Genomic DNA, 13,869 nt, shown 5'->3' on the forward strand with positions numbered 1-13,869 from the left:
ATATGTAGCAGATTGGAGGTGATATTTAAGTTCTCCAATTCTAAAAATGCTATGATTTTTATCTTAATTCAAAATTATATAACAAATAAATGCATAAAATTCCAAGGAGTTGATGATTTAATATTTTACCTCATTTTTCTGTAATGGTGGTTTTCCATTTTTCTTACTGCAGAAAAAAAAAAAGAAAGCACTTTATTTGCAAACTATTCCCATCATAAAATTTGTTTTAAGATATCAAAAGAACGTATTAAATTCTCCAAAGGTTTCTTCTTTCACATATCATACATAGACTATATTAAGTATAATAGTACAGCTGCACCTTATTAAGTACTAGAGGCCCAGGGCACGAAATTCGTGAACGGGTACAGTTCCTAGGCCTGGCCTGCTATCAGGGCCATCTTCCCCAGCTACCCACAGCCAGCCCCGCCCCCCGCCACCACCCACTCCCAGTTCCCCGTTCGCCATCAGGTGATCTGTGCCTGATGGCCGGGGGAAGGGACCAAGAGGTCGGCTGTTCCCGCCTGCTTGCCAGCCCTGCTCCAGTCACAGGTGGCCATCAGGTGATAAGAGCCTGCTGGCCAGGGAAAGGAACAAGAGGTGGTCAGGGAGCCTCATAGTGACTGGTCCAATGGTCGTTCTGCCATTAGGGTCAATTTTCATATTACCCTTTTATTATCCTATCTAATAAAAGAGGGAATATGCAAATTGACCATCATGCCATCACAAAGATGGCGGCATCCAGTCCCCTCAGCCCCGCCAGAATCCCCCAGTGTCCTTTCAACCCAGCCGGGGGGGGGGGGGGGGGGGGGCGCGTCAGATTTAGCCAGTCCTTCCCTCAACCCCCCAGCCATCTAAGGCCAGCCTGAGGCGCAAGCCTTGGATGTCGGCTGCCCAGACACCCAGGGCCGGCCCAAGATTCTGGCAAGCCTCAGATTGTGGCTTCCCCACCACCCAGGGCGGGCCCGAGGTGCTGGCAAGCCTCAGATGGCAGCTTCCCAGCCACCCATGGCCACCCGAGGCTCAGGTAACCAGGGCCAGCCGAGGCTTGCGCTGCTGGCAGTGGCAGCAGCATAGGTATGATGGGGGCGTCACCTTCCTCTGAATTCCGGGTCACCTCCTGCTACTGAGGGCTCCTGGACTGTGAGAGGGGGAAGGCTGGACTGAGGGACCCCCCCCCCCTCCAGTGCATGAATTTTCATGCCCCAGGCCTCTAGTATAGTATAGAGGCCTAGTGCATGGGTGAGGGCCAGCTGGCTTGCCATGAAAGGGGCCCCAGATTGGGGTGGGGGCCCCCGCTGAGGGGTGGGCCTGCCCGGGCAAGGGGCCATGGGCAGTTTGCAGGCCAGTCACGCCCCCGGCTTTGTCAGGAAGGACATCTGGTCTATCTGGTCTAATTAGCACATTACCCTTTTATTAGTATAAGTCATTTATTGAAAGTGTTTAATAAATGTTAACTTCTACTACCAGATAATATATATTGGTAAATTTATGCACATACACATATATACTTGTTTTTTCAAATTCTCCCATGGAGAGGTGAAATCTATTTTTCCATCCTTGAATCAAGATTTGGCCACGTTGCCCTGACCAGTTTGGCTCAGTGGATAGAGCATCGGCCTACAGACTCAAGGGTCCCGGGTTCGATTCCGGTCAAGGGCATGTACCTTGATTGCGGGCACATCCCCAGAGGGGGGTGTGCAGGAGGCAGCTGATCGATGTTTCTCTCTGATCGGTGTTTCTAACTCTCTATCCCTCTCCCTTCCTCTCTGTAAAAAATCAACAAAGTATATTTAAAAAAAAAACAGATTTGGCCACGTAAACTGCTTTGGCTATGGGACATTAGCAAAATGACGCAAGCAAGGTCTGAAAATGTCTGTGCATTGGACACTCTCTCTTGATACTAGGAACCTTTTCCCAGCCATGTGAACAATCCCAGGTTAGTTACCTACAGGATGAGAGACTATGTGTCATTCCCATGTTACAAATGAAAAAACTGGCTAGGAAAGGAAGAAGTAGTATATCTAAGTTTCATGCTACTCAAAGTAGTTAGTCTGGCACTAACCCAGATCTGACTACTGATCTAAGCCACCACCCTGAACAATATCATGACCAGGCTTAGGTTCTTTTTATAACTCACTATCATAGCACCCTATGCTATGATTACATTACAAATTTCTTGTTTAATGTCTATTTCCTCCCAGTATATTAGTTCTATGAGATCAGGAGCTATTGCAGTTTGGCTTCTCCACAATATAGATAAGGTGGTGTTTGGGGTACAATATGTTTATTGGGGCTCAACACCTGTGAAAGGAAGATGAAGAAAGCAAGTTTGGGCAGAATTTAAACTGTGATGCAGGCCCAACAAAATTTCACCTAACCAGGTGGGAAGCTGTGATTGGCTGAAATGATCAGGTCTTTATACCTCTTCCTTGCTCAGTGTACAAATGCATGCTGCTCCAAGGAGGTCATGACCTTAGGAAGGTGGCTCTACAGCTAATGCAGATCCTAAAATGGGGCAGAAAGGGTTACCTGGTCTGCACTTATCACAGCTGGACTAGACCTTCTGAAAGAGGAATCTGGGTAGCATATCTCCACACCTACTACAGGAGTCATATATTACTCAGCCCTCTATTCAACATTTAGTTGAGCTCCAAGAATCTGCAGAATAAACATTTTCAGTAATAGAATACCAGGTCACACTGAACAAGGCTAGAAAGCCAAACTTAACTACAATTCAGTAAGAGTAGATGCTCATATTTTAAAAATGCTTAGGCTTATTATTTCTAATCTCAACTGTATTACAGGATTATCTATTTTAAAATTTTTATGAGATTGCAAAACTGTTTCAGAAATGCCATATATATACATATATTCACACACACACACTCATGCATACTCAGTTAATTATGAGCCCTCTTTTATAAGGTTTTCTAAAAATCCGCTTTCTAAGGAATTCTTTAAATGTTTTCCACAGATGTTCTCAATTTTGAAGATACTAGCTATATAAACATAGGGAGATCCCCTAGGATAAATCAGAGCAGTATACTAGAATCCCATTTAATTGGTTATATTGTTTTCACTTGAAATGTTATGCTAAAGACTGGAGAGAATTTAATTCCAGAAACATGATCTACTGATAGGCAGATTCAAGTCTAACAAAAATTCCGTATTTTCCTTTTCTTGATTTTTATCCTATGAAACTAAAAAGGCTCTACAACAGATAGGCATGTCTTCTACCTTTGTGTATTCCTTTTGCCTAACAAAAAAGATCAATTTATCAGCTAAATAGATTAAAATAAAGGTGTTCAAAATATACACATAGTAATGGTAAGATAATTGGACTTCATTAAAATTTTAAAAGTTTGCTCATGAAAAGATACTATCTAGAAAGTTAAAAGACAAGCTACCAACTAGAAGAAAATATATGCAAACTATATATCCAAGAAATAACTTGTATTCAGAATACATTAAAAAACTCTTATAGTTGAATATGAAGACAATTCACTTAAGTATTTAAACATTTTTGCCAAAGAAAATGTATGCATGAAAAATAAACACATGAAACATGCTCAAAATAATTAGTTCTTAGAAAAATGCAAATTGAAACCACTATGCATATCTGCTAGAATAGCTAAGATCATAACAAGTGTTATTAAGGATGTGAAGCAACAGGAATCTCCTTCCACAGCTGATGGGACTATAAAATGGTTCAATTAAATTGGAAAGTGTGGCAGTTTCTTAAAAAGTTTAACCCCCTCTATACAACCCTGCCATTCCACTACTAAGTATTTTGCTCAAGGGAAATGAAAGCATATATTCACACATAGACTTCACATGAATGTTCATAGCAACTTTATTATTAGTAGCTAAAACCTGGAACTAATCCAAATGAGTGAATGGAATAAAAAATTGTGGTATAGCCATAAAACATACTCAACAATTTTACTGGTACACATGAATGAATCCCAAAATCATTATGCTGATGAAAATTAGCTAGGCAAAAAGGTATGTAGTGTATGATTTCTCTTATATGAAAATCTAGAGCAGCCCAAACTAACTGTGGTACAGAAAGCAGATCAGTGCTTACTCCAGGCTGGTGGGAGGGAGGGCACTAACCACAAAGAGATATGAGGGATCTTTGAAGTGACTGTAAATGTTCCTTTTTTAATTACTAGAGGCCTGGTGCACAAATTCATGCACGGGTGGGATCTTTCAGCCAGCTGGGGGGAGGAACCACGGGAGGCTGGCCCCAGCAGCAAGCTAACCAACGGCCGATTCCCTGAGGAATTGGGCTCCCTCCTCCGTCCTGTCTGGGTCTGGGGTGTGGGTGAACCAGATTCGGGGCTGTCAGGGCCCCAGCAGCAAAGTCTGGGTCAGTGCGCGTCATGGCTACTGGCCTCTTGTGTGGTTGTTCCAGTCACTCAGTCTTAACAGTCAGTTAGGCTTTTATATATATAGATAGTGATGGTTACATAAGTGCTTACATGTCAAAACTCAAGTTATAGATGTTAAATATAAGCAGTTTTTTGCACCTTAATAATGCTTCAATAAAGCTATAAAAAATTTTGACCAAAACTCAGTAGATACTTTTTCCTAAGAACATAATAGTGTATTTTGTTTGTTCTTTATTGTTGGAAGGGTAAGGGAAAAGGAGATAAAGTTTACTGTTCCTTAATAATGCCAACAAAACATGCAAAATTAATAAACAGGAACTTCCCCTAAAGATGGACGGAGATAAACTATGAGTCTGGGAGGAAAAACTGTAAGGGATTAAAATATAGAATTTTTTAGAGCTTTCAGACTAAGTAAAAAAGAACACAATTCTGAAAACTTTAAATAAAAATTTAACTAACTATAACAATAATTCTAACCCTAAAGCTTCTCTTATTTAGTTCATTTATCTAAACAGTGTCTTCTAGACACAGGGTAATGTATAAACCTCTTCTGAGGGGAAAAAAAAAATCCTACAGACCCTAGCATTGCCTTATATTAAAGTGGTGCTTTCTTAAGTATGTATAAGCATAAAATTAAGACATTAACTTTTTTTATAGCTCTTCTACACCAAAAAATAAAATTTATCATTTAAAACAGGCAAAAATTATAAAGCCAATAAAAATGGAATCAACATTCATTTAAAGTAATAGGTGAGACAACACTGCTACAACTAATCACCAATGCTGGGGTAAAAGAGTAGAAAGAATTACTTATGTATTATTTGTTCCAGTTGATGTCCAAGATTATTTTATAATCTTCATTATTTTTCTTTAATAAACAATGAACTGGTTTTAAATCACTGCTTTATTAATGTTGATGGAATAATTAATTTATTAGAATATCCCAAAACAAAATTCTAAAAATTAAAATATTCAATGAAAATTCATAGCACTTACTACTATTTAATAAATGCTACAAGTTGATATGTAGAGAGACAAATAGGGTTCTGTGTAACGCAACTGCTCACAAAAATAAGTATTTGCACCCTAGCTGGTTTGGCTCAGTGGATAGAGTGTCGGCTTGCAGACTGAAGGGTCCCGGGTTCAATTCCGGTCAAGGTCACGCACCCAGGCTGTGGGCTCAATCCCCAGTAGGGGGCATGCAGGAGGCAGCCAATCAGTGATTCTCTCTCATGTTGATATTTCTATCTCTCTCTCCCTCTCTTCTCTGAAATCTCACACACTCACACACACACACACACACACACACACACACACACACAATTGGGCCACAGGATTAGTCAAATCTCCCACCAGTTTTCTCTTTTCAGGCTTGCATAAAATACCCCATCAGAGTGTACCATGACATCTTATAAGGCCTTCTCATAATCTACATGTAAATTCTATATATTTTGTTATTAGTCTGTGACAATTAAAATGGTGCATCACTCTATTGTTGTGTCATTTTCCTATCAAATAAAAGCTTCCTTATAAAATTTCAGTTTCTTAGAAATTCTATAAAAACACTTTTTACCTGTAATTATCACTACAAAAAAAAATTTAATGGCAAAATAATTCAGTATGAGTACAAAAGTCAAAGACGGATTTTCTTAATTTTAAATTACTACACTTCAACTTAAGGCAGATATTAATGCAGCAGATTTGTTTACCATGCATGTGGGTCTTTGGATGATCACTTAGCAACAATTCATACGCAAATATAGGCACAAACATTTTCAATAGTATGGTAATCAGTTACATGAACCAGAATGTGCTCATACTAATTTATTTACATATTTTTAAATTTTATTTGATTGTAGAGAGAGAGGGAAGGTGGGGGGGTGGGGGGAGAGAAACATCAATTTGTTGTTCCACTTATTTATGCATTCATTGGTTGCTTCCTCTATGCGATCTGACTAGAGATTGAACCTGCAACCTTGGCATATCCAGAGGACACTCTCTCTAATCAACTGAGCTATCTATCAGCAAAGTGAAAACACAAAATTAGAAAATTCTCCAAAAACTTTAGGACCCTAGAGAATTCATTTTTAGATCTATTGTCTCCAGGCCCTAAAGAAACCTTCAATGAGTTAGGGCCCATGTTCAGTATAAGAAGTTGGAAAAACAGATTTGGGATGGAAAGGTAAATTCAAACAAAGACATCCAGTTTCAAATGGTTTTAGTAGGCCCAGGTACTGATAACTTATTTTTAAAAACACACATACACACACAAATTTTTAAGTCAGAAGCTCAGGAAAGAAGAGGGAGCTAGAGATTTGGAGATTCATTAGGGCATGTGTAAAAGCTGGTATCATAGTTCTGATGGAATTGGCCTAGAGCAGTGATGGCGAATCTTTTGAGCTCCGCGTGTCAGCATTTTGAAAAACCCTAACTTAACTCTGGTGCCGTATCACATATAGAAATTTTTTGATATTTGCAACCATAGTAAAACAAAGATGTATGATATTTATTTTATATATTTAAATGCCATTTAACAAAGAAAAATCAACCAAAAAAATGAGTTCACTTGTCAGAGGTTCGCCATCACTGGTAGAGTGTACACAGCCAAGGTCAATCAGGGCCCAGAGATGAAGACCTACACAAAGGCACTGGCTATGGGGATGGAAAGGAAAATGTAGGAAAACTGCTAGAAATACAGGTGAGGAAATAGATAAGAGCTGGGCACTAACTGAATATGGAAATGAGAGGAGAAGAGGAGCAGAGACTTAAAAAACTATGTATGCCGGGGTCCAACCCCAGCAGGTCCAGGGGTTCCCAAAGGCGTAGACAGAGTCGGCGAAGAAGGAAGGACACGGAGACAGTGTTCAGTTGATCAGCAGCCTAGCCAGGATCTCCAGCCAAGTTCTGGTCTCGATCTCCAGAGAGGTTCTGCTGTTTATTGTTTTGTTACATCCGTATTTATACCAGTTGATTTTAATCCTGTCAATTTCTATTACAAAGGTTAGGGCGTTTCTTATCTCCATTCCAGGGAGTAAAGATTATGTAGCTTAAGCATGATTGTTTGTAGTTAAAGTGATTAACTACCCGCCTGGCACCTAGTTAAGGAGTTTCATCCCCTCCCTGACTTCAGGGAAAAATTCCTACCTGGGGAAACAACCTTTCTAGGAGAGGCATCCCCTCCCTGACTTCAGGGAAAAATTCCTACCTGGGGAAACAACCTTTCTCGGAGAGGTGACCTTGGTTAAAACACACAGCGCTAAGGGGAGCAAACATATTAAGAACAGTATGCTATATACGCCAGGTCCCTTGAAACATATGCTGTGCAGATGTTTCTTTCCTGCAGCGACTGTGTCAAGCAGCAAGGATGGACCGGCTTCTGGCAAATTCCCCCTTTTTTATTTTTTAAATGATAGCGCATGCAAATCAGTGGCCACCTCTCAGATTGGGCCGTTTAAAACTCGGAAGAAGACTGGCAAGCAATGACAGTGAGCATAACTATAAACATAGTGGATGGAGCGCAGAAGGAGCCCCATTCCTGTAGATGGTTGCCGGCCTCTTCAGTCAAGGGATTACAGCTGTCCTCAAGTTGTTGGTTTGATTGTCTTTGTTAGTCTGGCTAGCGGACGGCATCACTGGCGACGGGCTTCCCGAAGCGTCAGCGAGTTGAAGGGCTGCATCAAAAGGTCCATCAGGGCCGTGGTTGATGGTGGTGTTGATGTCCGAGGAGGAGTAAGCTGTGCCCTCTGGATCCAGCTGATATGGAAAATGGAGGGTAGTAGAAAAAGAAGAGAAAGCAAAAGAACTACAAGGCATGGAAGTGTTTAGAAAAAAGAGGGAGAAGAAAGGGAAGAAGGCAGCATCCTGACACAGCCCTTTCCTTCAGCTGACCCTTTCCCTGTGGTCCCAGGTAGAAATGGGAAACAAGTCCTGTTGCAGTGAGAGGGCAGCTGCTGTCAGCCAGTCTCTGTCTTTACCTGGGTCCCGATCTGAGCTGGGCATGGGAAGCAGGAAGCAGCCATGGGGACAGGAGACCTTCCTCAGAAGGGGCGAGTGTTCAAGCCCCTGCACCATTGGGGAGGGGGGTCTGTGTCCCACCTTTGTTGCACCCCAAGTTTTCTCCTACTGGCCCCCGACTGTGCCTGTCTTAGGTTGCCCCACCCTGTGGAGTCTTACCCGTCGTTGACTACCAGCCATCTCTGAGCCAAGTAGGGTGATGTGAGGTTCAGTTTTGTCTCCTTGATAGCCTATGTCCCTCTGGCCTCCATGCCCAGCAACTGCCTTTGGATTCCCTCGCCTGCTGGCGGGGCTCTGGCATTGATCATAGGGAACTCAGGTTTCTTCTCTAGAGAGGGCCCAGCTTACGCCATTGGGCCAGAGACAGATCCATGGTACCAGCCACCATGAGGCTTCAACCTCAGCATGAACAGAGAGCTCAGGCAACAGCTATGGGCAATTGGATTGTAAGAAGAGGGTCCCTCTTGGCACAAGGGTAAGAGGCGCCAATACAGGACAAAGGAGAGTCCTGGAACAGGGCTTTCTCAGCCCAGGATGTCAGGCTCTTGGCACAAGACAACTCCATGTATGGGGCATATACCAAACATCCCTAGTCACGCATAAAAGGGAGGTGCCCTTCCTGGAACAGTAGGGTAGGGAGATTCTAGAAAAGGCTGTGTTCAGGAAAGGAGAAAGGCCAAAGAACCAGCAAACAAGTAGTTAGATTTAAAAAAAAAGGAAAAAGGAAAGGAGATGTGGGGCAAAGCTGGGACATGTGGAAAGACAAAACGGAGGCACATGTGATCCTCCCAATGGACAGATTGTTCCAGCTCAGGGCTGCACATCTGCTGCAGACGGGCACTGGTCAGGTGTGCTATGATGAGGCAGAGATGGCGGGCGGTGAGACATAAGGTCGGACTAGACGGTCTGGAATCCACACAGGTGAGTCTGCGTCCTGTGGAAATATACAAGCATATCCTCTCCCCTGGGTTAAAAGTACATCAGGTCCCTTCCAGGCTCCTGTAAGCAAGTCTCTCCATTTGACGAGGGCTTTAGGTTTAGTTAGATCAGGGTTCCAATGCCTGTACATCGGGGAATTTCCCTCAGAATCTACATTTAGTATATTAATTACAAATTGAGCATGTTGTAGAACATGATGAGGAGAGGAATATTTAAACTCATTTTCTTGTAATTTTTTAATTTGTGTTTTTAATGTTTGGTGAGCCCTTTCTACTATTGCTTGGCCTTGAGGATTGTAGGGTATTCCTGTAGTATGTGCGATGCCGAATGTAGAGCATAAGTTTTTAAAAGCTCTAGAGGTATAGGCAGGCCCATTGTCAGTTTTAAGTGCCCTTGGTATTCCTAGGTAGGAAAAGCATTGGAATAGATGTTGACTTACATCTTTAAAGGCTTCTCCTGTACGTGCAGAAGCAAGGATAACATGAGAAAAGGTATCAATACAAACATGCACATAGCAAAGTTTGCCAAAAGATGGGACATGAGTAATATCCATCTGCCATAAGTCACAGGGTCTAAGTCCTCTTGGATTAACTCCAGTAGCAGGGCTAGGAAAATGAGTAGGACAATGGCCGCAGTCACGCACAATACTTCGAGCAGCTTCTCTAGATATGCGATAATATAGACGGAGAGCAGAAGCATTTTGATGGTGAATGGCATGAGACCGCCGGGCTTCTTCTAGAGCTGTACAAACTACTGGGCGAGTTAGTAAATCCGCCTGATAATTTCCTTCGCTTAAGGGTCCTGGTAGGCAGGAATGAGCTCTAATATGTCCAATATAGAAAGCCTTTTCTCGTTTGTGAATGCAAGTTTGTAGCTGAGTTAACAAAGAGAAAATGGCTGTTCTTCCTTGTGGGAGAGAGGTGGTCTCAATATGAGGAAATAATTTAACTATATATTGAGAGTCAGTGTACAAGTTAAAGGGTACCTGTTGCAATTGTTCAAAAGCATAAATGACTGCCAAAAGCTCTGTTCTCTGAGCTGACGTCTCTAGAGTTTGTTGAACATGGGTTATTGAATCAATGATTGTTACTGCCCTACCATTAGAGGAACCATCTGTGAATACTAAGGAGGCAGGAGGTGATAATGGTTCTTTTGAACATTTAATAGGAAATATAAACGGATGTAGGGAGAGAAATTGCAATATAGGTGATCTTGGCAAATGATGTAAAATTTGTCCTGGGAAGTTACCTATAGCTATTTGCCACTCTTCTTCAAATTGTAATAGTGTGTCTAATTGTTCTCTTTTATAAGGTATTATTATCTCAGTAACTTCTCTTCCAAAGAGTTCGATACTGCGTCGTCTACCTTTGATAATGAGAGTGGCCACTAGGGAGGGATAGGGTGGTACAATCTTCCTAGGAGTGACAGGTAAATGTATCCATTCTAATGGTCCTTCCTGCCACAAGCATCCTGTAGGAGTATATTTAGTGGCTAGAATAATTAAGGCCCAAGATTTGGAATAATCTAGATACTGTAGTTGCTGTTTATTGATGGCCTGTTCTATTTTTGCTATAGCCTTTTCTCCTTCTACAGTTAATTGTCGGGGAGACTTAGGGTTAGAATCTCCCTTTAAAATGTCAAATAGAGGTTTTAAGTCAAGAGTGGTTATTTTTAGATATGGCCTGACCCAGTTGATATCACCTAATAGTTTCTGATAATCATTCAATGTGTTTAAATGATCTTTTCTTAATTGTAGAGGCTGATGGGTGATAGTAGAGGTATGTAATATTCTGCCTAAGTATGAAAAAGAAGGTTCAGTCTGAATCTTTTCTGGGGCTATTTTTAGACCATGTTCTTCTAAAGCAAGGATGGTCTGAGTAAGAATTTCCTGTAAAGTAGCCCGATCTTTATGAGCTAGTAAAATATCATCCATATAATGAATAAGATATAGATCTGAAAATTTCTTTCTAATAACTTGCAATGCCTGATCTACAGACTTTTGACATTATGTAGGACTATTTTTCATCCCTTGTGGGAGAACCTTCCATTGGTATCTCTGATAAGGCTGTTTAAAGTTTTCTGATGGTATGCTGAATGCGAATCTTTGACAATCAGCTGGGTGAAGAGGTATAGTGAAAAAACAATCCTGTAAGTCAATAACAACAACACAATACTCCTGTGGAATTGCCACAGGGGAGGGCAATCCAGGTTGTAAGGAGCCCATATCTTCCATGGTGGCATTTATGGCTCTTAGACTTGCAAAAGTCTCCACTTGCCTGATTTCTTTCTTATTACAAATATGGGTGTGTTCCAGGGACTATTTGATGGCTCTATATGTCCCTCTGCTAATTGCTGATCAATTAATTGTCGGGCTGCTGATATTTTCTCAGATGTTAAGGGCCATTGCTCAACCCATACTGGTTGTGACGATTTCCAGACTATGGGATCAGCAGTCCTAAGGGCAATGGCCCCAATTACAGATCCTGTCGAGGAGTGTGAGGTATTACTTTCCTTTCCTAATCCCTTTCCTGGATTAAAACTCGTGTCTAGCATCTGTGATGTTACTCTATCACTGGGGCTATATAATACAACTCCCATTTGAGACAAGATATCTCTTCCCCATAATGTAAAGGGGATAGTCGTAATTACATAGGGACAGAATGTTCCTGAATGTTGATCTTCATCAGTCCAAGTTAGAATCTGAGAACTCTTTTTTACATTAGATGCCTTGCCTAGTCCTACTAGGGAAGTGGAGGTGGTGTGCGTGGGCCATGAAGAGGGCCAATCCTTCTCTGCTATGCAGGAAACATCTGCTCCTGTATCCAATAGACCTTCAATTGGTTTTCCCTGAATTTGTAAAATTTTTGTAGGTCTAGTAGCATGGATTTCTTGTATCCAAAATGCTGCATCACTAGATCCAAAGCCTCCGGCCCCTCTAGCTTCCTGGGTAACAGCTGTCCCTATTTTATGTATTGGTAACAGGATTAATTGGGCAATTCTCTGGTTGGGCTGAATCTGTATAGTTGTGGTGGGTGGGGAAAGTAAAATCTGTATTTCTCCTGTGTAGTCTGCATCAACAACTCCTGGGATGACTAAGATCCCCTGTAACGAGGTGGAGCTCTGTCCTAATATTAAACCTACGGTTCCCTCAGGCAGCGGCCCAGACACTCCTGTAGGAATGGCTGCTACTGGCGAGTCTGGGGTTAGTACTGCATGGGTGGTTGAGTGGAGGTCCAATCCTGCACTGCCTGGGGTTGCCCTGAAGAGGTCACTGACTGATTGAAATTTGCAAAGGGGTTGAAGGTTGATGCCCCTATTATTGCAGGGGCCTGGGGCTGGCCCCTTCTCAAGTTTCCCGATTGAGGTGATGGGATATAACCTCCTTGGGAGCTATTTGTAGAGTTTAAAGGCCGACCATTTTTATGGTATCTTGATCTACATCCTTTGACCAATGGAATCCTTTCTGACATCGGGGACAAACGGTTTTTGGAGGATTAATATTATTCCCTAATGTATTTCCAGGCTGTCTAGGAGCTTGCCATCTGGCCTGAGTATTATTATTTTTATTTGGGCATTCTCTGCTAAAGTGCCCAGATAAGCCACAAGAGTAGCAGTTCATATTTCTTTTATTACCTGTATTATTGCTGGCTTGTCCTATAGCCTGTACATATTGAGGGTATGTCTCCCCTTTGAGAGCTGCAGCTATAGCTACACCCTGTATAAATGCTGGACTTACATCAGCACACTGTTTTATAAAATCATTTATAGTTCCTGTTCTGCGAATCGGCCTTAATAAAGCCTGACAGGTATTATTCGCATTTTCAAAAGCCAGTTGTTTGATTAGGATATCGGCTGCCTCTTTGTTATTGATTACTCTCTTGACTGCCTGCATGAGGCGAGAAAGGAAATCCTGATATGGTTCCTCGACCTTCTGTTTAACCTCTGTAAGGGTGGTGGTTTTTCCTGCTGTATAAGGTAGGGATTTCCAGGCACTTACTGCACAACTGGTTACTTTGGTAAGTGCCTCTGTGGGCATATTCATTTGCTCCTCAGCCGTGTTAAAATCACCTTCTCCTAATATCATGTCTAGGGTTATTCTTTTTCTGGTTTTTTCGCTAGTGGCTACAGCTTTCTTAGCAAGATCTTCATATTCAGTTTTCCATAATAAGTAATCGCCTCCTGAGAGACAGGATTTACAAACCTGTGACCAATCATAAGGAGTCATCCATTTACTGGCTAGGGTTTCTACCAAGGTTTGTGTGTAAGGAGCTAGAGGTCCATATTCAGAGCAGGCCAATTTTAATTCTTTAAGTACTTTGTAAGGTATAGGCTCCAAGGTGGGGTTTCTATTCCCACCAGACTCATTCTCATATGTAACTGGGAAGCAGAGTGAGAATTCAAGATCTCCATTAGCTTCAGCTTCTCTTATCGCCCTTTGAAATTTAGACATGGAGCTCATAGGAGCCACAGGACCTGGTTTAGGCTTCCTTTCTAATTTGGGGAGCCTGTTTTGAATGGGAGG

The 13,869-nt window shown here is 41.9% G+C and overlaps 1 protein-coding gene across 1 annotated transcript in view; it reads right to left on the reverse strand.

The window, feature by feature from the left end:
• Positions 1–13,869, reverse strand: part of ABCD3 (ATP binding cassette subfamily D member 3) — a gene marked incomplete at its 5' end in the record, with an annotated part of 98,168 nt that overhangs the window by 66,971 nt on the left and 17,328 nt on the right. The window contains one exon of the mRNA XM_081085697.1: positions 130–166. Coding sequence (XP_080941823.1) covers positions 130–166 — 37 coding nt within the window. The remainder of the gene's footprint in view (positions 1–129; positions 167–13,869) is intronic.

This window comes from Myotis nattereri, assembly GCF_964212035.1.
Source record: "Myotis nattereri genome assembly, chromosome: 3".
In the NCBI taxonomy this organism is placed as follows: Eukaryota; Metazoa; Chordata; class Mammalia; order Chiroptera; family Vespertilionidae; genus Myotis; species Myotis nattereri.